At 39.3% G+C, this 25,040-nt stretch overlaps 1 protein-coding gene across 4 annotated transcripts; it reads right to left on the reverse strand.

The window, feature by feature from the left end:
- Window positions 1–888: 888 nt before the first annotated feature.
- Window positions 889–24,759, reverse strand: mroh1 (maestro heat-like repeat family member 1). 4 transcript variants are annotated; one of them, XM_061051098.1, is made up of 46 exons: window positions 24,624–24,759; window positions 23,834–23,941; window positions 23,481–23,626; window positions 22,359–22,406; window positions 21,798–21,929; window positions 21,544–21,706; window positions 20,365–20,463; window positions 20,055–20,206; window positions 18,810–18,950; window positions 18,557–18,649; window positions 17,119–17,197; window positions 16,593–16,706; window positions 16,335–16,408; window positions 16,125–16,247; window positions 15,536–15,643; window positions 15,258–15,402; window positions 14,757–14,797; window positions 14,394–14,535; window positions 14,213–14,265; window positions 13,783–13,890; window positions 13,262–13,381; window positions 13,000–13,122; window positions 12,767–12,913; window positions 11,641–11,667; window positions 9,918–10,040; window positions 9,747–9,826; window positions 9,291–9,432; window positions 8,964–9,059; window positions 8,378–8,482; window positions 7,898–8,033; window positions 7,638–7,750; window positions 7,302–7,454; window positions 7,056–7,112; window positions 6,692–6,789; window positions 6,320–6,485; window positions 5,648–5,817; window positions 5,377–5,514; window positions 4,754–4,868; window positions 4,400–4,546; window positions 4,237–4,303; window positions 3,972–4,093; window positions 3,676–3,825; window positions 3,442–3,576; window positions 2,962–3,064; window positions 2,414–2,479; window positions 889–1,630 (listed from the first exon to the last, which is right to left on the reverse strand). In XM_061051098.1, the coding sequence occupies exons 2-46, from the start codon at window positions 23,853–23,855 to the stop codon at window positions 1,554–1,556; spliced, it is 4,959 nt and encodes a 1,652-aa protein (XP_060907081.1). In that variant the 5' UTR covers window positions 23,856–23,941; window positions 24,624–24,759; the 3' UTR covers window positions 889–1,553. The 4 variants fall into 4 exon arrangements, with proteins under 4 accessions (XP_060907081.1, XP_060907082.1, XP_060907084.1 ...); XM_061051099.1 differs by lacking the exon at window positions 11,641–11,667; XM_061051100.1 differs by lacking the exon at window positions 22,359–22,406 and having other exon boundaries at window positions 890–1,630.
- Between the last annotated feature and the right edge of the window lie 281 nt (window positions 24,760–25,040).

The following is a 25,040-nucleotide window of genomic DNA, read 5'->3' on the forward strand; positions in this document are numbered from 1 at the left end:
GCTCTTTCTCTTTTAGACGGGGAAATGGCAGAGCTCAAAAGTGCAACAGACATATAAAATCATGGACTCAAGAACAAAGTATTGCTCCTCATGAAATCAATTAAATTAGAAGGGACTACTTTATTCTCTCCCCTTGGAGTCATTTAGGTAAATAATTTGGAAACATATACAGCCATCCTTCCATAATACACACTCAGTCAGTTATTCACATGATAGTAAGAGGCCTGTGAATCCACAGGGATACCCTAAAACTGTACAACCATATCCTGGAATAATTACATGGAAACAACATTTAGTGCATTCAGAGAGAAAGAGAAAATCATTAAGAGCGTCTCATAGTGCGATTATTCTTATATATCTTATCAAACGTTTGGCACAATCTGATTTTTTCAGCGTGGCTACACGGGACTTTTCTGTCTAAACACACTGGAATGAAATGGAGTGGTTTGCTGGGACCGTCACCACACTGGAATGATTCTGAAAGGTGGCAGTGATATGTAAACAGCATGATTACGGCTCAGAAATGGAGGAGCAGAAGATGAAAGATAATGTCTTAAATCTGTTCTGATGAAGCCTGTTCACATTTTAAACAGCGCCGAAGGCTGGACCAAACACATTCTATTTTATTCTCTTATCTTTTACTAGTAAGAGAGGGTGTTTCTGTAGAAGTATTTACCGTTTATTGCAGTCTGACATTAGATGAGGGCGACAAAGCAATGTGAAGTGACTGTTGCAAGCCATTCCTCTTATAATTACTTCCATCATACACTCAAAACCTCTCAGAACAAATTGAAGTCCTTCTGAAGCTCTCTTTCATTGAACTGGTTGTGTCTATAAAGTCTTTACTTCATAGACACAACTCAAGTGTTTTAAGAAATCTTTGTGGAGAACAGGTATGAGGCTCAGATCTGGTTTGTGAAACGAAGGAATCATCTTCAAGACTATATCTTATTGGAACCATCCCTAAAAAAGATGATGAAACTAAAATGTAACATCCACACACAATCACAAACTGCTGGTATAACTACACACTCACACACACACACACACACTCTCACACGCAGTGGACTTGACGCTAATATAAGTCATATTTAAAGAAACTATATTTATTCTATTATTTTTTTACTTCCATTCATTCTGTTTTTTTTAAGCTTGGCATCAGAAACATGTTGACGGATTCTTTGTTTCATTTGTACAACACAGTATAACTCTGGTCATGTAACAGAGTGCTACAGACATTTCTTTCTGAATACAGGAACACAGTCTTTGGTCACTAAAATAAAGAATGATCACTTCATCTCAAGTACGAGAGTTAAAAGAAGCTACACACACACCTTCTAACAGCTGAATATATGCACTCTGTGTATATAAGTGTAATAGTGTTTATATTGTGTTAAGCTTTAGTTTTAATATTGTATCCTCTTTGGGTTCTGGTCTTTACTTTTAGAATGACTGCCCATCAATCATCATGTTTTCATGTAGTGGCTTTCTATTGTCTTTGACTAACGGACATACTGAGACGTGTATGAAGGTCTGTTGTTTGTGTGTGTGTGTCAGTGGAAATGACCCATGGCCTCAGCAGCCTTCGCTCTCACTACAGGATCGGGGTCCTGGAGCAGCATCACTAAACCTGAGGAGAAACACACAAAAAGAAAACAGTCAAGCCAAGATGAGAAACAAAACAAGTTGAAGAATTTACCACACTGTAACGACGTCCTGCCGTCAGAGGAATGACCCAGTGACATTTCTACAATTCACTTAGCAGACGCTTTTATCCAAAGCGACGTACATCAGAGAGTAAGAACAACACAAGCAAGGATCTAGAAAAAAGGGAACAATGTCAGTAAGAGCAAACGATCAGCTTTGAGTCTGATTGGACACACAGGTGCTGACAGGAAGTGACCAGAGGCAAAGCACAACATTGAGGGCAGTTCTTGAGAGCTCTAATCAGTATAGAAACCATCTTATAAGTCGTCGTTATCAAACAAAAACCATCGTCATTACCATCATCATCATCAATAATATGGAGACCATCATCATTAAGTTAGTAGGTATTCATGAAAGAGCTGGGTCTTTAGCTTTTTCTTAAAGGTGCAGAGGGACTCTGCAGATCAAATGTTTGGAAGTTCATTCCACCACCGGGTGGCAGCAGAGGAGAACCCAGTGACCCAGTGTGTAAGTTCACCTTGCATGCAGGCAAGACGCAGAAAACACAGCGGGAGCTTCACATACACTCAGGCATGCACACACACACAGTGCTGTTCCGGCCTGCTGGCTCCGACGTTACACATCTCCCTATCACACCTCTGAAACTATGATGGGAGATCAGGGCCTCCATTCGTTACACATTACAGGCGTCTTAAACTGTGAGCACGTAAGAGCCAATTGAAATCAAGGATGTGCAGGGTGTTACCTTTAGTGATGGTCCCCATGTTTAGGTGGGAGAGATGCTCCTCTGAAAGATTCCCCAGCAGAAACCCTGGTGATGCACACACAAACACAAAACACCTTGCATGTATGATTCATGTCAACTTCATTGTCATCCATCCACATACAAATATACCAAATGAAATATGGTTTCTCATGGACCAAGTGCAGAGAAATTATTTTGCACACAACAAACAAACAAAAAACATACATGTAAACAGTAAAGAACAGCATGGAAAATAAATAAAGTATGTGATATAAACTAGTAGTAACTTTAGTATGTATTGAAATGGTTTGAGGTAATGGCAGCACAACAGAATAAAGGTAAATAAGAAGGTATAAACAGTCATGACTCACAGAGTTATTTTCAGAGGATATACTTGATTTCTATTATATTTAAGTGTGAAAAATCACATATAAAGCCTTTAACTAGTTTTATTTTCACATGTTTTTTAGATGCAGGAAGCTGAATATGCTGCAGGAGTTTGGAGACATCGATGATGTGACGTACATTAAAGAGAGTTGTAGTCATACCTATAAACATGGCCGCTCCCGCTCGGACCTCGTGCCAGTTACTCTTGAAGAATTGGATGACTGAGATGTGATAAAAGTTCAACATACCAGGAAAGTCCTGAATCTTTGAAAAAAAAAAATATATAAATTACACATTAAGTTTCTCTTATTTAGTTTTATAATATAATTTAGTCTCAGTTTGAAAATAATGATTGTGAAACTCTTTTTCTGTTCAAAACAGTAGATGTTCAACAAGTATGAATGTTCAGTCAAATATTCTTTCTTAATATGAGAAAATATCAACTAAAGCAGCAGACGTTCACATGAAGGTCACTTTATTTGGAATTATCTGAATACATGCCATAGTTTATAAGAATGATGGTGACAGATAAGGTCAGCTATAAGAAAGTGCAAAACTCCATTCAGCCATGTTTATGTGTGACTGTGTGTGTGTGTGTGTGTGTGTGTGTGTGTGTGTGTGTGTGTGTGTATATTTCCTACCAGGTACTTTGTGAGGTCGTTGATGAACTCTCCATAGTGTAGGCTCTTGTCTTCGTGGAGGTGGTTCTGAAACATGGCTGTGATCTGCTCTGATCCCACCACAGGAGCACACACTCGCATTGCATACTTACACGCCTGCAGAGACCCAACAACATGATCCATGTTTGTATCAATGACTGAAATTTGTCCACAGGAATAAAAAGAAACTGTTTAACAAATACATGATGTCTGTACCTTGACCACCTGTGGGTTTGGATCAACCAGGTGTAACAGCAGGCTGACCAGGACATTGTGGATCTGGTCTTTGAACACAGGCTCTCCTGAGCCAAATTTAGACAAGTTCCCCATGAGATGGATGGAAGCACAGCGGATCTCGTCATTGTCCTGAATCAACACAGAGCAATAAAGTGAAGTAGTTTGTTTGTCTCGATGTGAGGGAAATAACTCCTGCACTGTTCACATGAAACACATTTAAAATCATGATCACTTCAATGACTCTTTACTCTCTGAAAGATTTCAATTTAACTTACACTTTCCAGGAATGGTTTGATCTTCATGAAGATATAAACCACCAGTAAGTGGACGTTCTTCTTGTCCAGATAGAGGAGGACTTTAGAAAGACCTGACATGGCTTCAAGCGTGATCAGTTTACCTGCAGGAAGATCAGAGGGCAGTCATGAGAAAGAGTATCTCTACCAAGAAGAAGTCAACAGATCCAGATTTCTGTTGTCAAAGCTCTGGTGGGGAACTTTCAGTTTGGGTTGATCTTGGCACGCACGATCTTAAGTTACTTACCAGGATCATCTTTTTCCTCCATGCCTGAACTCATGGCTGCCAGCAGCTCCTTTGCATATTTGTTCACCTGGTGAGGGGATGAAGTGATTGTATGAGATAGGAAGGAATCTAAAGTCTTACAGAGATACTGTAGTATTCATTTTTATGTTCATGTGCCATGTACCTTTTCAGGTGATCCTTCGGCTATATTGCCCAGCCCCCGTACAGCCAACATCCGGACAGTGCAACAAGGATCTGATATCCTCTCCATCATGTTGTTCATCAACACATCTATCAGCATCAGTTCTGTCACCACGTGATGGTTTAAGAGCTGCAGAGAAAGAGAAACAAAACTTCCTGCTTTTAAGGTTCTCAATCTGCTGGTCAGTAACAGATCAATAAAATTATGACATTCCAGTCAGTGTTTAAACCTTTTTCTTACTTAATTGGAGTCTGGATAATGAAAAAAAAAGACATGAAACACAGAAAAAAAAAAAAAAAAAAAGGTGCCTTAGTGAAGTATTTGATGGTGCATCACCTCAGAGAAGAAAGCTGTGACAGTGATTCTCTGGCACTCGTAGATGTTGTTCAGAGAGGGACACAGACACTCCACAATAGAGGGCAGCCTGGGACCAGCATGCTTCGCCATCGCCCTGTTGACAAGACAAACACACCCACATCAACGCAAACATTATACCCTGAATTAATGATAAAGAAAACTGATTTTATAAAATCTATAAAGTCAATATAAACATTCCTGAAGTCGTGTTGAATATGTTGCTCATCACTCATTTATTTGTACTTACAGTATAAGTTTGCACTTATTGCATTTCTTATTGTATTACTATGTCTCTCTATATATTTGAGTTTTATAAAAATTGGTATAGATAATTCACACATTTAGCATATAACTTACTTCTATACATATTTCTTCATGTTTTAAGCCTGTATAAGAGAAACTGCAATACCCTAATTCCCCTGGGGATGAATAAAGTATCTCTTATTCTGATTTTTTTTAACACACTCGTCACTTGTTAGTGATCTGTGTGGCAGACATTTGTCAGACTTATATTAGAATGGACAGTGCTTTTATTTATCTGGACTGTATTTCTGACTAAGATCAGAGACTAAACCCATCCCGCTTGCTGTACGTATGCATACCGTGCCAGTAGTGTAACTCCAGTAATGTGTGTATTTTGTTCCTTCATTGCTTCCCAGGCGTTATCTTCATCCAGTCTCTTCATCACTTCGTCTAACTGGGCTCGTGCTAACAAGATTCGCAGCGCATCTGCTGCTACCCTGAAACATAAAAACAAAACCTAAATGTGTTAGCCCACAAGGATATACCTGAAGATAAACATTGACACGACTGATCTCTGAAGGTCTCTTGTTAGGATTTTTAGTTGGCATTAGGTGAATAAAAACAGCTCACCCTGCTACATGGACGGAGGGGGCATTCTTATTATGATTATCTCTGGGTGCATAGACCCCGACACTTGCTCCCAGTCTGACAGTGAGACAGGAGAAGAGCTGAGGAAACATGCTGACAGCTGGCTCCTGACTCTGACCGTTTAATAACAGCTCTTTGAGTCCACACGTCATCTGGAAAACACACAGAGACACATATACATGAGAAGTGCAGCTCCTGTTCATGTTGCTGCTCAGTTTAGAAACCCTCTAAAGAGCACGGTGTATTCCCTCAAAGATGGAACAGACTTCCCCACTCATATTATCCTGCATGTCTACACAGGCTGTGGTGTATCCCTTTGTTTTGCATTTTAAGTCTACCTTCTTCCGTTCTCATGTGAACTGGGTTGTGGGTGTCCCTGAATGCATCATGTGTACATACACATGTAGGACTAAACCTGCACCTCCTGCTCTGTGGGCTGTGTAAACTTAATGTTAATAAAAAAGACATTGATGAGGGGCAAACAGTATCTAGCTGACCGTAGCTGAAGAATCTTTAACTATGGGAACATATTAATTTAACGTTCATTCCTTTACTATTTATTCAACCAAATTGAATCATGTTTACTATCATTATCTGGAACTTAAAGGATCCATTGTCTGCATAGATATGTCTTTGCTCGTGTGTATGTCTTACAGCCAGAGGCTGGTTGGTGGCCATCTTTGACATCCCTCCTCTCATCATCGACTCCTTCCTGTCTACGTATGGCGCCATGATGACGAGCTTCTCCATCACCATCTCTATAATCTGATTGGCTACAATGGGGTCGGCCCCCAAGGCCATCCACATCTCACTAATCCAGCTGGTTGGGGGACAAATACAACTTTTAGTCTCCATCATTGGAAAAAAAAAAAAAAAACCTCTTGACTTTAAGACACATATGGTCTTAATTGTACAAAATAAAAACAGATAATCTAAAGAATGTGGTAAATGTATTTACTTGTTAAAACATATTTGGACCAAGCTGAGATACTTTAGGTCTAATTTGAATAAGATCCGGATAAATACCTGTCATAAGGAAGTGGTTGGTTTACGAGTGTGTTGATCACAGTCTGAAGATGCTGAGAAGCCAGGATGAGTACCGTCTGTCCTGCTGCCACTCTCACCTAAACACAGAAAAGCAGTTCTCTGAGTGTAAACAGTTAAGTAAGATAATACATACGATGAGGACAGATGATTATTAAGTAGTTGTTAGAATCATTTAAGTCAGAAATAACTGAACAGTAAGCTGATAATTGATGTAAAATAAGACTGAATATGCTGAATCATGCCTCTATTTCTTGATTATTAAAACATAATAAGAACAAATAAAGGGTGCTATTGAACAATAAATGTAAAACCCCTTTGCTATAGTTCCGATATATGATCCTACCTGCTCCTCTGTGACGCTCTGCAGACGCGCATGAAGCACCTCCAGCATCTGTGGGACCTAACACAAACAAAACAGACAACAAGAAACAGACAGGTAATGTGTGTCAGGTAATCCAATAACCCTGTTGCCTTTGTGTCAGATGGTGAATGTTTATATAATTATGAATCTCACCAGATGAAACACATAGCTGTGTCAAATGGTGTGTGCGTGTGTGTGCGTGTGTGTGTGTGCGTGTGTATGTGTTACCTGATCCTGTAGTCCTCCTCCTCTGTTCTTCAGCAGAGTATTCAGGATGACAGATGAAGCTCTGCAGCAGTTTGCCTGACTGTCTGCGAGTCCTTCGAACAGCATAAAGACCAACGTGGACAGCTGCTCCTGAGGCAGACGCTTACTCATCACCTGACGCACATACAGGAAAAAAACAAAGCAGTACCAGAGTTAAACTGTATGAGTTACATCTTTGCCTACTCATGTTACACAATTGCTGTCTGACCAAATTATGGTGAGCAGATTGAAGGGAAGTGTCATAATAAAGAATAAAATAATAAATGAGACATCCATGCTGATTGGTTCAAAGTGTACCTTGGTGAGGTCGGAGCAGGTCTTGTATAGAACTGAGTGGTCGGGGTTTTCTAGTTGGTCTTTAAGGGGCAACAGACTGTCTACAGCTTCATCCTTATAGTCCAAGGAGAAACCTGACAGTAGGAGGATATTTAAAAATATGCATATCTATTACAAAGACAACTCCTGGAATATCTGCAAGTATAATTTATTACAAAAAGACTTCAAACTCATAGAGCCCTGAGCTTTTACAGGACTTAATTTACTCTGTGTCTCTGTACCTTCATAGCGCAGCTGTATATAAAGCAGCGTGTAAATACAGTCGACAGCAGCAGTGCGTACTGCAGGATGAGGGTCAGAACATCGGGGAGACAGACGACCCAGCAGAGAGCCGAGGTTGTGGAATGACACCATGTTCTAGAAATAAATACATCAGTTTACTAAAAGGAACAACACAGAATGAGTGTGAAACAAAAACGCTGAAACACATCTGCACTGAAGGGATTGATCTTCAACTGCGTTTAATGATGAATAACACTTTGGTTCATTGAATAAGTTTGAAAGAGTTACAAGAATTACACGCTTGGGACCATTATCTAAACTGGCAGCTGTGGTGAGGTTAGGATATTTATGTTGTCAAAAATCAAACCCACAAGACACATATGCAGTGTGTGTGTGTGTGTGTGTGTGTGTGTGTGTGTGTGTGTGTGTGTGTGTGTGTGTGTGTGTGTGTGTGTGTGTGTGTGTGTGTGTGTGTGTACCTTGACAGTCAGGTTATCCAGGAAGTTAGCCAGGATGTGAGCAACGGCTGTGACAGCTCTCTCTCTCTCATGGTCGTGTTCGGAGCTCAACCAAGATTCAATGTGCTACACAGGACAAATAACACACATCGTGTATGGCACAGTACTACAGTACGATATCGTTATTGAAGTTTATTGATGAAGGTTATTCTGTTTCATTACAGAACAGAAAATCAAGTTAAGGGGCTAAAAAGAGGAAGTGATGACATTTAAGAATAATGTATCTGACGAAACAGGTTCCTGTGCACCAAAGGTTGTAACAAAAACTTGTTCGGTTATTGCACGTATCATTCTCTGTCATTGCATTAGTAGTATAGTTTATTTTTTTAATGCAGAATGGTTAATAAAAATATCAACTTTAGAGGAAATTATAGAAGTTTAAAGAACCTCAGACTAATCATCTTTATCCATTCGTCAAACTATTCAGTTTTTAAATGGCACCCTGAATTAGGAAGAAGAACACAATAATACAAACATTTCCTGGCACATTAAGCAATGATTGTTAAAGGATGTGAAGATCTGATTAGTCTTTAAAAATATGTTTTACCTTGAAGACAGTCTGTAGGCCATCAGGTGTGGGGTCTTTGGCGAGGACACTTTTCAGTAGCTCCTGTAGTGCAGTAAATGTGTCTCTGTACAAATCCTGAACACATTACACAGGACATGTTAGTGACAACAAGACAGCCATTACAAATACTGCACATTTCTTTACAGCAGTTTACATGCTGTAAAGGTTATTTATGCGTTTCTCCTCACAGGAGGGAGTGTTAACAGTGAATTATTAGGAGTTATTAAAGGGCAGAGTTGAGTTTCAAACATAGAGCAGATGTAGTGTAGACAGTTTGTGCGCGCACACATCACTGCGTTATCTCACCTTCCTCTGCTTGGGGTCCAGTGTCTCATCCTCTTTAGTTTTCTCTGGAGTGCTCGTCTCAGGTGGCAGAGACATCACACTGTTCACACACACCTTTAGCAAGTCATGGATCTCATTCTCACTCAGAGCGGGGTCCAGTGGGCTGAAACACCACTGGTTAAAGAAACTATGCTGGGAAATGAGAGTGCAAAAGAGCAGTTTTCAAACTTACACCAGCTGAGCTTCCTCTTATATCTATGTTCTGTATTTTACCATAAAGTTTTAATTCTGTGAATTTGATCTACATTTTATCAAAGACAAAATACAGTGTGATGAAAACTTCACCTGATATCCAACTAACCAAGCTGTCAAGAGTAAACTAATATCATATCAAAGTCATGAAATTGTCAGTAACATATGATCATAACTATAGAGAACTAAAGAGCATCCATTGGTTTTTCCTCAGTTGGAGGATACATCAGGTTGGAACATGTAGTCATCACAAGATGGCGTACTGGAGTCCTCATTACATCAGCAGGCTCAGCTTTGATGAAATCCTGACCAGAGAGGACACAACAGCAGGAAGACAGATCAAATCACTGTTGTTTGTGATGTCAGCAATAAGACAAACAAAGTGAAATAACTGACCAACATGACGTTAATGAGCTCCTGCTTGCGAGAGAAGACGTAGCCTTGTTTCTTCACACACTCTCCAATTGCTCTGGCTATGAGCCCCACACTCTGGACCAAACTGAGCTTCATAGTCAGGTCCTAAAAATCAGGCAGAACCGAGAAATACAGAGAGGACAAGAAACACCACAGATTAAATTAAGAACACACACATACACAATGATTTAGGTCAAGAGGGAAAGTATGTTAATTTGTAAAACAACAGAATAAGATGTTGAATGCAATAAGGAGAAACTGCAGCACCCTTCAGCAGATGCAGCGCTACAAGTGACCGAGCAGGAGCAGAAGCAAAAACAACCCAAACCAAATCCAGCAAATCAGAAATTAATCAATTAATCAATCCGCTTAGTTCATCAAGCCATTAAATCAATCCAGCAGTGATCTTGTAGATTGATACTCCATGCCTATGGATGGAGAGACATTTGAGTTTTGTGATTAGGAGAGATTCATTCAACAGAAAACCCACCGACAGCCCGGCTCGTAGAGGTGACAGAAGAGAGCAAGATCTAAAGACACAAAGAGCTGTAAGGATTCAGCAGGAAATAACACAAGCCCTTGGAAACAACCAGTGAGAGCTTTGAAAGGAAGAATTTTGAAAAGCAATAAAACAAGGAAAGACAGAATGACACAACGTCGAACTTCTGTGTAAATTCAAAATGTGGCGGAACAATTTAACACCAAGAACTACACGTGTTCTGAAGCTTTGCTCAAAATCAAGTTTAAATAATTAAAGTCAATTTACGACCTTTACAAGAAATGGTTACTCAAAAATCAACTTTACTCTAAACCCATCTAAAGTAACATCAATACTGTATGTGACATCTTGTTTCTCTGACTCCAACCAGCATCATCAAAACAATTGAAAGGCATTTTCAAAATAAGTTTGCGCTATATTTAGGAATGTTATAGTGATTTTCAAAATAAAACAGTGAGGCATGTATGGATCTCAAATCTTTCACCTTTAGTCTTTAGACAACATACACTTATTAAACCATGTTACTAGTTTACACATTTGAGTGTTGGAGTTATAATTCACAGCAAACCCAGCTTATAGTATCAAACACTTCCTATAAAAAGTCGATTGTACAAAGTTTGAAGTTTAATTGTGGATATAAGAGGATGGAACCATAATGAAATACTCTTTTAAAGCAGATTAAAGCCAAATTGTTTATCGAATTCATAAAAAGCTGTTCCACAACCACGTCTGAAATCCTCTTGGGCGAGTGTTTGATACCATGAAGATGTTTTAGAGGTGCATATCTTCAAGCTACATTTCACTGAGGTAGAGCGTTTGACTGATGAAGACAGTTTTTCTCTTTCGTTATACTCACCTTTGCATTAATGTTGGCCTGTTTTGCTACACAGTTTGACCTCTTCAAATGATGTGCAGCTCTTTTCTAAGACCTGAATTGGCCTTTGATTTAGCTATGAACACTAGAGAAGTGCTGAACAGTGTGATTCAGTCATGAATATGAAAATCTATTGCTCTTCCAGCGTGAAATATAACTTAAAAAAGCTACAAGTTTAAAGAAAAACTATCTGCTTCATCGCTGTGCATGATTTGAGAACGTTCAGTAAATATTGAGTTAGGACACCACACCCAGGAGTGCAGATCAGAGGGGAAAATAAAGATTAAAGAAGGAGAGCAAGATGAAAGGGTGTAGTATTCCTGTGACGATACCTTTGTCTCTACTTTAATCCCAAGAACCTGTATGACATAGAGGTGATACAATCATGAGTGAACACACAAATACAGCCCTCCTACCTGAAAGACTTTATACACATCCCTAGAAAATTGTGCAAATGTAACAACATAATCAATACGGTAAACTGTGTTTTGGATCATGTAGGTGAACATGAAGAAGATCAGAGGGTGTGTTGTAAAATAAACACACTACAACAATAAAGAATCATCTTCTCCAGGAAGCATTGTTGTTGTTTGTGTGGTGCAAAGCAGCACTTAAACAAATACAGAGCACCACAAACAGGCAGAATATGAATTATGATGAATTAAAGAATAAGCATGATCAGCTGACTTTTCTCTGTTCTAAATGACCGTGTTCAAAGAGCTTTAGTTCAGCCCTGTTAATCCATCTCTTTGGATCAACTTCATGAATACTGGCACCTCTCTTTCTGTGAACAAGACCACAGAAATTAAGCACAAATGAGTGGGGGCGTTGCTTGAACTGGCTGCTGCTCGGCCACGTCAGCAGGACCCAAAATGTTTATTGTAGGACTGACTTATGAGGGCCATACATTTTAAACACACACTGGATCAGTGCTGCCTTTAAACCATCTTAGAGAAATCAGAAGGCCTGTTTTACTGCAACGCCAGGAAATGAACTTGAAGCAAAAAATCGGAATTGAAAGTTAAAAATATCAGATGTTGCCTGCCTGTCACTGAGGTGGTCTTAAAACATACGTTACACAATACAATGTTTTTTAGTTAGATTAAGTTTAAACACAGAAGAGACAGTGAAAATCTGTCCTGTTCATCAAATATAACATGGTATTTAAAAAAAGGGGGGAGGGGGACCAGACACTTAGCATGAAAAATGTAAAAATGAGGAAGGAAATACATCAAATGCATTTATTAAAATGGCTTAATCCATCAAAAAGCTAACATGTTTCAACCAGAGGTCCTCATCAGAGCTGAGGTGTGGCTGCACCTATATATCAACTAGAGCCGATGGTAGGCAGTCACACGAATCAGAGAAAGAGAAGTGAAAGTCTGTTTCATGGAGTAAAACGTGTCATTACTAGTCTGAAATCTTTACTGACAGAGTCGTGCTCAGTTGTTTCTTTACCTTAGTGTTGAAGTGTTTACTGATGCAGCGAAGGATGTCTTGATCTATTCTGTTCAGTATCTTTTCTGGAGGAGCATTCAAAGCCACTTGACCATAACACAAGATCAAAGTGCTTTTGACTTTCTCTATCTCCACATCGTTACGCTCCTGAAGAGAAGTGAAAGACAAATCATTTCACATGAAATATCTTTAATATCATTTAGAATTTCAGAAATCCTAAATCTTCCTCGTACTTTGAGCAGGTTGAAGATACTCGGTGACTTCTTGAAGGCATCTGACTTTCCAAACTCCTCCAGTTTGGCCAGAGTTCCCTCTAAGTGGCTGTTTGCACACAGACCCACGCCCATCGCAACTCCCTGATAGACACACAGGACAGAGATCAACAGTTAGACCATAAACCTGATCAGGTGTGAAACACATGAGACCAATAATCAAGTAAAGTCGTCTTATATTTCAAGACTAGACAATAGTTATAAGAAATGAGTTTCCAGCAACCTCTCGTTCGATGGCATCACTGTGACGAGCTGTAAGGAGGATTTCCTGCAGCTGCTTTTTAACCAGCTCTTTGTTGAAACACTGTTGGAGTGTGACTCCGATACATCGATACAGGAAACTCTAGAGACGATGGAAAAAAGAAACATACAAGTACAGTTTTCTAGAACCAACAGATATATCATTTGGCCAATAATATCAGGCCAAAATCATCCTCTAGATATATTGCATTGGTTTTCCAATATGTGCCAGTATGTTTTGTTTTATAAAGCAGTACATGTAGACACAATGCCCAGGAGTGATACAGAGTTGTTTTCATCACATAGTTTAAGTGAACTCTGACTTCACTCCTTTACAATGTCTGCATCACACAAATACAAATATTCTTTACAAAACTTGTTTTGTGAGAAAAAACATTAAATCAGCCTTCTGGTTTCCGTTGCATACTCATATCACGGCCCAATCCAAATAGAAAAGCTCTTCTTTCATTCTTGTAAAACTGTTTTAATAGTTTTAAGGTTTACCTTCTCCTCTAAGGCCATGTTATACGTGGGGAGATATCTTGTTGCTTCAGCTGCCAACTGACACACCCACTTGTCATCATCAATTGTATCCAAGGTTTTAGACAGCAGCTGCAGACAATTTTACCACATTTAGAATCACATTTTACTCAATGAAGGTAGATTTGATTATTTCTGTTTCAATATAGACAAATTAAGCAGACAACATAATGGAAAGTAATATCTTTACACACAACTTTAAATCTGAATAAATATCTCTAAAGGTTATAGGTTTCATTTAGCCTTCTGCCACTGAACATGACTGTGAGAGTAAAACAGTATTATTAATCGTATCTGTGATAAAAACAAGTTACATTTTCATCTATTAAATCACAACATACTGACATTTCATGAATTGAATTAGATAATATCCTAAACAAAAAAAAAAGCAAACCTTTAGCAACTTTTCATCCCAGTGCTTCTTGTCCAGACTCTCTGAGGTCGACTCTGCAAATAACAACACAGTCAAACTGAACGCCTACAGATGAGAGAACTACTTGTGAATGAAAACAAAGGATCTTCGTCTTAAGATTACAGAATACATTCTCAGATAAAATGTCCACAAATCTCCATACCCTCTATCACTGAAAGTAGAGGCGGTATCTCCTTCTCCCAGAGAATCTCTGTGTTGGGGTGAATGTTAATGCTGAGGATTTGAAGGAGGGAGAGGGACGGAGCTCCATGACCTCTGCCATGAAACGGGAATGCTGCATTCAACTGGGAGAGCCCAAGGCAAAGTAAGCACACAAGCAGACAAACAGACACTAGTCAGAAATGTTCTGAATAACAAACGATCTTCTACTGAATACACTTTGATCGTGAGAGATGTTGGACTATACCATTAGTTCTCCTTTTTCTCCATTTTAGACACAAAGTGAATTGTAGTTGACTTCGATAAGATCAACTATAAAGATTTCATATAGAGTAAATGTACTCACCAGCAGCCTGATCATCAGAGTTTGAGGAGAGGGAAGATTAACTGGAGAAAAAAACATTAAACACATTTAGCTTCATGTGAACATCCAAAATAATTACTTTCAATCCCAAATCTCAATGCTAAAGAATAAATATGTATATAGTCATTCATTTTGACATCCCTTATTTCTGATAAAACTCATATTTGCAGCATTGATTACACAAAAAATTGGATCCTGTGTAAAAATAAAATAAAATCCTCAGGCATTCATTTGGAAAGGGTCAGTTTTTATTAAAAAAAACAAAAAAAAAAACAGGACAGTTTATCAGTATGACTATAAACCTTTCGTCTTTGCAATTTTTTGACAAGGTAGAGTATATCCAAAAGGATTAGTGATGTATGACACACTGTTTAATTCTGTTTCAAACAGCATCCAAGCTTTTATGGAATCAGGGCTGTAACCTTGACTACACAGCAGCGTAAGCACTGAATAACAGGGTAAGTCTGTACTTATTTCTCCTACCTTCTTGTGTGAAGTCTATGTTGAAGCTGGGCTCCTGATTATTTTTCTTCTTAGTGCCCAGCACTATGAGACTCTTGCACAGAGGAGTGGTGGCATTGCTGTACTGTGCAGGGGTCAGATAGTACAGCAGCTTTGGCCACAGCACCTACAAACAACAAGGTACATTAGTTACATTTCTGCAAAACAACACATAAGGCCCAACCAATCAACTGAGATCAGATTAACTTGTTCATCTAAGGTTAAAAATACAGATGTGTAAACAAGGAGAGTTGTCGTACGTCAGCAAGTCGTCCAACGGTGGTGGTCAGGAGGTGTAAGGTGTTGTCACACATTGTCCTCAGTGCCTCGTTAGTGACCTCCTCTGGGTCTGTGGGCTTCTGACCTCGCTGGAGAAACGCAGATACAACGACAAACAGATCAATAACAATATTCCATTCACTCAGATGTTGTCCTCTGACTCCTGCTTTATAGGGCCTCTGCACACACAACCTATGAATTGGCATGTATCTTCAGTGCTGTCCTTTGACCTCATGTATGTGTTTGTTTGCTTCATGTTTTCTTTCTTTAAGTGTACTAGCTACGAGATGTCAAATATCTCCAGTCGTGGATTTGTAGAGTTTAAGTTTGAGGCGAGTTCTGCTCTCTGTAAACAACTCGACAAGTCAACAGTTTGCAAGGCTAGAGTTTATCCGAGTATTTGCAGCTACATTTTAAAGCTGTTATTAGTGGAACATTCAAAAACCTTAGCAAAAAAAAGAGATGTCAGAAATGTATTTTTTATCTAATAATTGACAAAATATGTTGGGCATGATAACTGGTCATTATTAAGTTGTGTTTTAAAAATGAAAAAAATAACTGATGTGATACCTGATACGTGTCAGGTAAGGCACAGTGTTGAACTATGAATCGAACCAGTAATTCCCCTCCTTCTAACTCCAGGTAGCCATGATGAGCCATCGCACTGATCACCTGGACCACTCGCTTCTTCACCTGGAACAAAGAAAGAAAGGAGTTTGTGAAATAACAATGCCATGACAGTTATCACATAGAGGCTGTGTGTGTTGACGTGTGTGTTACCTTGTTGCTGTGGTCGGCCATTGGTTGTCTGATGCTGGCCAGGATGAGCAGCTTCTTACTCTCCATCGTGGAAGCTGCAACAAACACAAATAATATTATTAGAACATATTAAAGATTCATAAAAAGGCAACCATGTCCAACAGTGCTCAAATTTAAACAGTTACATTTCAGGACACAATGAATTGCTGAGTACTTTTATGCCAAACTGAAGACAAATCAAACACTGGGGGTTTGCAGAGTGACACTGCTGCTACTCACTGCTAGAGTTGATGAGGTGACGTAGGACAGCCAGGGAGCCCACCCTGCTGCGCTCATTACTGTTCTCCAGCTTCTGAAGAACAAACATCACCAGCCGGTCTGGGAAGGCGTTGACTGGAGGGAGAAGATTTAGGGTGAATAGAGAGAGAAATCTGAAGTTTATCGAGTGTCCCAGAAATATACATAAACATGTTTAAATAAGAGGGGAAAAAAATCACATGATGGATAAGTAACACAAGAGAGAGACAAGAGAAGTAGGCCGACAGCTTCAGTTAATATGATTATCTTGTGGTGGTCAGTGAGTCTGGCACACTAATGGATGATCTTATTACTGTTCTTGTGACTCCATAGAACTAAAACAGATAGAAGTGACTGACGCTGCTGTAAGCCCACACTTTCCTTTTTTTCCTGTCTTAAAGAATAATCATCTAAATGTTAGGGCAAGGAGAGTCAAACCATCCAACAGAAAAGTTTTTGGATTTGAAACATTCAGATTCATACATATTATAAATACAAGGACAGGTACCTAGTAAGCTGAAGCAGCGCAGGACTTCGTTGTGGTTCTTTACAGTAGGAGGGTTGCTGTATTCAACAGGAGCGGACACCTGGGGGAGACAAAGGAAACAATACTGTGGAACAGCAATGTGTCAACCTCCTGCACGCAATACAGCTGAAGTGAGGACTGCTACTTTGGTTATACAGGAAAATCATAACAATCTAAGAAAAAGTTCATACAAACTTAAGAAGGATGTCTAACAGCCTGATCTCTATCCAGGTTGTAGTATTAATCAAAATGAGGGAAACAGAGTACGCAGTGATGAGTTCATAGTGGCTGTACTTTGTCTAAGGAAGTGACTGATTGCACATGTTATTTTCACAGCCCCAGGTCACACATGAGAAGTTACATTTACACTTCTCATGAACAACTTTCTACTTACTGGAGCTTGAAATAAGAAGTGAGAGATTTTGAAGGAACTGATAATTCAAACTCGAGTAACACACAGGTACAACATGTGCAACACACGTGCACCTGTACAGCTTGGTGTACAGACACGGGTTAAAAGGTTTGTGCAATGTTTTAATGATAACTCATACTGTTATATTATTGTGAAATATGCTCTATTCAGAAACTCTATCCAGATCAAACACACACATCATGGGCACAGTCATTGTGGTTGAATGTTGCAACATTCAGGCATCAGGCCAAGCATCAGCTGAGTCACGAGATCATAAAAACATCTGACTACAATGACTCTATGACAGCTACTTGATCCATTCAAAGGAACGCAGCATACAGTTAGGTCTATAAAGAGGGATGAACTGGATTTGAGATGGTATGACATCCAATCCAGTCTTGTGATAGAAACACACACAGCTGGAAAGTTGCAACTGTCAGCAGTCAAACCACACAGATCAAGGTACAGCTAAATCAATGCAGCAGTGTTTCTGCTCAGTGTCTCAGAGTGGAGACTTCTATTTTCGTCTACGTTGTGACCTATAAACAACCCCAAACCTTATAGAAGAGACATCCTTTCAGAAAAATCTAATGAGACAGCATTAGTGTGTTTAAGACAGATTTCCCACAATGCATCTTACAACTACTGCACCAAACATGTCAATTAAAGTTTACTCTGTTCTAATCAGCTTACCCTCATTACACATAAACTGTTTTTGAAAATGCTAAGAAATTAGGTAATTGAGAAAAAAGCTAAAAGTTGGAATTCTTCCTCGAACCTGCCAGTTTACTAACCACCTTAAATATGTTGGATCTCCTTATTTCTGTGTGAAAGGGTGCTGAAAACTCAGAAAACAAAAGCTGCTTTAGATCTCAGAACATAGGAGGGCACAGTCTACATGAGCCTGTTATTGGCTTTGCACCATCTCTTTAAGACTATCTGTGTGTCATACATCAGTCACCCTGTTTACTCAAGCTCGGGAGCAGCACAGACGTGCTAAATGTGTACCTGTTGGTGCAGTGCAAAGAGCAGACTGTCCAGTTGTGTCTCCAGCACCCTGCTGCCCATGTTGAGAGACGCATCAAGCACTTGGCAAAGACTCTAAGTGAAGGAGAGAGAACAAAAACATGAAATTCCTTCAGAAAAAGCTTTAAACTAATCATTTTGCAATTAGTTTTGTCATGTTGCAAATGTCATTAAACCATATTAAAAGCCAAAAGGCAGGTTAGAGACAGAAACTGTCGACTACACTCATTCCCACCTTGCTAATGACATAGTGCTCGTTGTTTTTCTTGTACAGGGACAAGATGGCAGGAATCAGTTTAGGAATCTGCTCCTCCAGTTTATCGCTGGCCATCAGATGGCACATGGAGCCCACTGCCTCAGCTACTGTTAGCCTCAACTGAAACACAGACAAAGAGAAATACAGGATATCATGTGACAGACATAACAGAGATTCACTGAAACATTGTGGATTGATTTGTTTTGGCAAGATGCCATGAACAAAGTTCATTATTGTTTACATCAGGGAGAAATAAAAAAAGAGAACTCTAGCTGTAAAAACAACTACATCTCTAAAAGGACAATACAGATTGACCTTAAATCTACAATGTGTCAGTGTCTGCACAGTTCCACACTTCACTTTTCAGGGGAAAGAATGGACAACAGCAACAAACACAAGAGAAGGTATTAAGGCAAATATTCATTCCGTATATAAAAGCACTTCTGAGAACCTTTTATGTTTCCCAGAGTTTGAACTCTTACTTTGCACATTCAGTGCCCTTTTTTGACTGAGTTGTGAATACTGAGTAATAATTAGCTCTAATAGGTTTCCTGCCTTCTCTAATGTTCAACATAAGCACAGAGAGAACATTGTTTGACTTGGTAAGGTAGAGTAGAAGGAAAAGTGAAGAGTGAAGGAAACAAAAACATGATAACTTTACTGTTAATATAAACACAGATAACTGATGAATTACAATAATCTTACAGATTGACACGATGGCTAATATGCTTTTTGTTAACACGTTGATTTTCTAATTCGGGAACAGAAAAGGACAAGAAAAAACAAAGTTTTCCCACGGTGTATTTTCTTCAGTTTCATAGAAGTGAAATACACATTCTCTCTCTCATGGTGGAGATTCAATTTCTATCCACCAGCTCTCTTAAACCGAGAAGATAATTAAATGCATTGCACCAAGAATGCTGCCTTTATAGAGTAATTTTGTCTCTGTTAGGAGTGCTTGTGTGTGATCAGGCAGCTGGGATTCTCTGGAAGTTCTCATGGCCTGGTTAGGTAATAACTTTTACATAAATCCTCATTATAATGTGTTTTGAGTTATTCTGCACAATTCTGAGTTTTTTTAAGCAAGCCATTTTCACTGGCAGCATAGCTTTGCTTCTCTGAACGTTTTTTTTCTGTGCTTAACTTGTAAAACAAATACATTACCTTTCTCTGTATTGAACAACCCACTATATCATCTTGCTCACCCCTCAATAGTGACCTCACCTTGGACTCCCTGCTTTGCAGCCACGAATTGAACAGGATTTCGAAAGCAGCATAGATTTCACTGGAGAAGGTGTCCTTTCTAACTGTGGGGTCTGGAGCTTTGTCCAGGTTGGCGAGGTACTCTAAGATACTGTCACTGAAATGACACAGAGCTGAAGGACAGAAACACAACAGAGAGAAATTAGAACAAGAGAGAGAACAAATTAGATGATAAAAAATGATTTAGTAGAAGGTGAATACCTGGAGGAAGTGTTTAATATGGTTTTGGGAAAGGGTTCATATTTTTAACAGCCTGTTGGGAGATGCTTACCTGAGGAGAAGACCCACTTCATGTTGTCCTGTTTGGCCATGCCCAGCATGGGCAGCATGGTGCCTAGAATAGCATTCAAGAATGGTACCATGCCATAGACTAGAGAATAAGGAGAAGAATAGATATGTTATGCATGTTAAATCTTACCTCTCCTTCTTTAATGCGGATACACACACACGGTAGTCCTTTTGATAACGTCAGTGCTAAGTAAGGGAGGACTAACTATAGCATAGGAATAAAGTCATGATTTACATTCCAAGTTAATCAGTATGTTATCAAAAGACCTGTTAAGAGCGAAAATGATTCATAACAAACATCCTTTCAATGTAACCCTGTGTGTGTCCGTGATTTAAAGGTATTAAAGCTGGTTCAAGTTCATATTTCTACTACAGATTAAATGCTAGGCAACAGAAATCCATGTTTATCAAGGTTTTGTGGACACAAAATAAATCTACTTAGAAGCTGGCAACTCAGAATGACCAAAGTGCTGCTACGGATTTATGAGCCCCTGATCCAGATCAGAGTCATTTCATTTGATTCATTCATATAGAATCAAATGTTTTAATATGTCATAACGCTGAAAATCACATTGAATTTAAAGAATACCTGCATTAAACGTGTAAAGCGAGTCAAAAAAAGTGTTTGATGGGTTTCTAGGCTCTGGAGCTGCTAGCAGAGACGTTTGAAGTTGAACTCTGGTTTAAATTTAGCAGAAATCAAATCAGCAGCACTTCAAAGGGACGGAAACAGGCAGACAATGTTGTTGTGTTTTTATGCTTCCAACCTTAGTTGTAATGCTTTAGTCATTGTGCTGATTGGTTAAATATGAGGGGTCTGGACAGCACTGGCAGCAGTAAAAAGGTTTGAAAGTATAAAAATATCCCTAACAACAGCAGGTGAGAGAGCCAGGCTCCCAAACAATGCAGACTTTGATCCACTAGATTGTTTTCTATGATATGCAAGGCAAGAAAGACTTCAATTTAAAAATAAATCTGCTGGTGTGGGAAATTTTGGTCTTGAAAATGGGATGTCTTGATTGGTTTAACAGGTTAGAGACTTCCTCTAACTCTGAATACCTGTTTTTTTAAACAAATGTTATGACTTCCTGGTGTGTGTGTGTGTGTGTGGACGTGTACTTATGTTTAGTTCTTTGTGTTATTTATTGAACTACTGTCTTACCGTTGGAGTCAGAAAGGTTGGCTAGTGTCTGGACCACAAAGAAGTGAGGTATGAGCCCTGGCTGAAACTTGCTCAGTATCTCCTCCATGATGTCATTGATGTGCTTGTTACCCACAGCGACCAAGATATTACTGGCTGCCTGCTGCCAATCAGGGATGACATCCTGATTGAACCAGGAAGACGGAAAACACAGTCAGAATTTATCGTCTCTCCAGTGACAGACAAAATCTGATGAATTGTTTTCCACACTTTACCTTCGATCGCGTCATCTCCTCTGAGGCAAGAGAGATGATGCTCTTTATCCTCGAGTTACTGATCCTCTCTATCCTGCAGCCCACAATCAGCTCTATAGTCTGAAGAATCACAACTCTGTGGCTCACTGCCAACTATAAGAAAACAAAGGGAGGAGCAGGAGGAGAACGTGACAAGAGATGAAACTGAATACTTATTACTGGCACTGCACTTTTTTTTATCTGAATTCAATGGCAACAAATATTTGGTCAAATATTTGCGTCTAGCTTTGACAGAGAAATAGTAAAACACAACACAGCAAATTCAACAGTATCACACCGTCCATTCTTTGAACTGTCACTGGTGTTTCCCAAGACATTTCTTCAGTGTAGAGATGCCATCATCTGATAATAAAAAGCAACTGCATGTGACAGCATGATAAGATGTTGCAACATCACACCGTCAAAAGCTGACTCACAGCTCTATTGTTGTTTAGTTTAGAAGCAAATGAGCTCCAAAGAAAAAAAACACAGAAAGGGCAAAGAGCTGAATTTAACGGATGATTTAAATAGAAAGATGCTTACGTAATAATTTTCAATTTTGTTGGTCGATGACTTGATGAAGGACTTATTCTATTGACAAAAAATGTAAAATGTTCTGAATACACTGCAGAGTCAGGTCAGGTGGTATGTTTCGTTTTACATGATGACAGACATGTGGCAGATGTTCTGTTGGAAACCAACAGGAATAGATTTGGTCAATCATTTAATGACTGTCCAATCAAAAGAAATTCACCCGAACTGGAAGATCTGTCTGCATAATCATTAAGTTTTATGACTCCAATGAATTGTTTCAATAACTTTACAAACAGTAAGACATGTCAGCTACTTGTAAACCATAATATGATCTAAGGGTTAAGGACATTTTAACTGGTGTTTTACGACTTTAATTTATTGGCAATTAACCAAGAAATAGTTTGATCAAAATCATGATTCCTGCTGCATCATTAGCATCTTTGAAATCTGCAAACTTCACTTCAACTCACTCAGACAGAAATGCATGTAAAGTAAAACGACTTATTTACATATGTATGAGTCTCAGAGTGAAGTTTTGATTCTGTTTTAACAGGCACAAAACCACATGCCAGGGGTTCTGAGAGGCTTTTGAATGTGACCTGGTTTAACAGATTAGCAGCCACAGACTATTGTTAGCTGGGTTACTGGAGTCAAGACAAATCTTTAATAAAACCACAGACATTTCCATCATATGAGTCTCACTTCTTTGTTCTTACTACAATTCAGTTTAACAGTTTTGTTGGAGAACATTTTACCCTTCACTGAAATCAGAGGCAAGAGGGACTTCCCCCCGCAACTTTCACTGTTAACGTATGATCACACAGCGCGGTCACAGTAATTATTTACGGAGCTGTGAGGTGTTCTCAGATAGATTTGAGACATGAAAACACAAATAACACCCACACTACATGCAGAGCTGAATAATACAATTGTGCTCATGTGGTAATACCTTTCTAGCTTTTTTGATAACAGACTATTAGAGTGTGTGTGTGTGTGTGTGTGTGTGTGTGTGTGTGTGTGTGTGTTAGAAAAAAAATTATAATAAGAGCTAGGTTATGTTGGTTTGTTTTCTTGCCTTATCCTTATGCTGGCACTCAGAGATGTTTGACATAATAGAGGTGTACTCTTTACCTTTGGGTGTTTCAGAAGGTAGTCCTGACACATGGCCAGCACTCTGTCAGGCTGCTGTTTTCCCAAGGTCAACATAGATTTTCTGACCTGTTCCTGCACCTCTGAATCTTTGTCAGTGGCTGCATCTAGTAGAGCCAGGGTCACCTCTAGTGTGAGAGCAAAACAGAACAAAACTGAATCTGAATTTAAAGATTCACATATAAAAAAGTAGACATAAACTGAATAAACACATGGCAGACTCTAAACACTAAATATACATTGTTTAGAAATCTTAATTAATTAAATTAAATCATAGGCAAAAACTAATGAGTCACTACAACTACAACAAAATTGAGACAAGACAAGGGGCTCACGTTCTACATCTGTGTTGTCCATGGTGGACGGAGAGGGTTTGCTTCCTGGAGAGTGGCCGAGGATGTAGCTTTGTTACAGAGAAAGCGTTGGGAAGATGATGCTTAAACCTTAAGAAGAGAACACGAAATGTGGATACAAACCATTTATTAATTCTTCAGAGACTAAAATGTTCTTATCATCTATCTAGGAATCTATCCAAGCCAGCAGAACAAATAAAGACCCATATGACCAAATTCCTTATCATTCTATTTACCTGGCTGACACCTACAATCAGCATTTGCCAAACATTACATTAGACTGACATGTGATGTTTTGTTACACAGTCACTGTCCTCTGTCACAACCTCTTTGAAGGGAATAATCAGACAACATTTTAGTCTTACACCAAAAGCTCTTAAAGTCAATTTGGGTAAACTAAATTCGCTTCTTAAACCTGCTGTCACTCCCTCTCCCTCACGTAGGTAAGATACCTGTAAAGCTACTTATTTAGCTGCTAAACCTGCTGTCATCAATTAATAATAAGTGGCTCAGTCGTGCAGTTACTTTAAAGATTATGTAGCTATTTGAAGATGACAAACACAGCTTAAGGCGTTGGCTATATAACAGTTAGTGTCGTGTCTTTTATAGCTGCTGTCATCATGTAATGTGTTGTCTTTCACCTGGCTGGGTGGTGATGCTGCAGCACACATTAGCATGCTAAGCTAACAGCTGCTGCTACGGAAGAGCCAACAGCGTCCTCACGTCACAGTCTGAAGGAAAACAACAGCCGTGTTAAATAAAGGTAACTTACCAAGTCCCAGCTTAACAACAGCCTCTCACGAAAACCTCTTCTTCTTCTTCTTCCTTCGGTTCAGAGATAAGGTTCCCCTGCCTTTGCCGTGTGTATCTTTGAGTCACTGCAGGTGTAAACACGCCTGGTCATGTGCTTGTAGTCAGCAGGAACGTATCAGCCAGGGGGCGTGGCCACACACTTACAGCACTGAAACACATAGAGCTGCCACTCAGAGCACTGCTTCTCTTATGTTATTTTAACAATACGGCTGAATGAAGCGGTCGTAACACAGGGTATAATAATCAAATTAATGTATGTCGTGATATGTGACGCAGCCTGAGAAAGAGGAAGGGGAGAATTAGTTTACTGCATGTTGTTGCTGTGGCCCGATTTGTGTTCCCCCCCCCTCCTGCATCAGTTCTTAGTGGAACTGCC

Source organism: Labrus mixtus, chromosome 11, assembly GCF_963584025.1.
Source record: "Labrus mixtus chromosome 11, fLabMix1.1, whole genome shotgun sequence".
NCBI classification, from domain to species: Eukaryota; Metazoa; Chordata; class Actinopteri; order Labriformes; family Labridae; genus Labrus; species Labrus mixtus.

Excerpts from the sequence above, each read along its gene's own strand:
- mroh1 (XM_061051098.1), bottom strand. The coding sequence starts at position 23,855 with ATGGACAACACAGATGTAGAAC. Across the intron at positions 13,382-13,782 it reads ACATGGCCTTAGAGGAGAAG|AGTTTCCTGTATCGATGTAT; the intron begins GTAAACCTTAAA and ends CATCGTCTCTAG. Across the intron at positions 12,914-12,999 it reads GTATCTTCAACCTGCTCAAA|GAGCGTAACGATGTGGAGAT; the intron begins GTACGAGGAAGA and ends ACTTCTCTTCAG.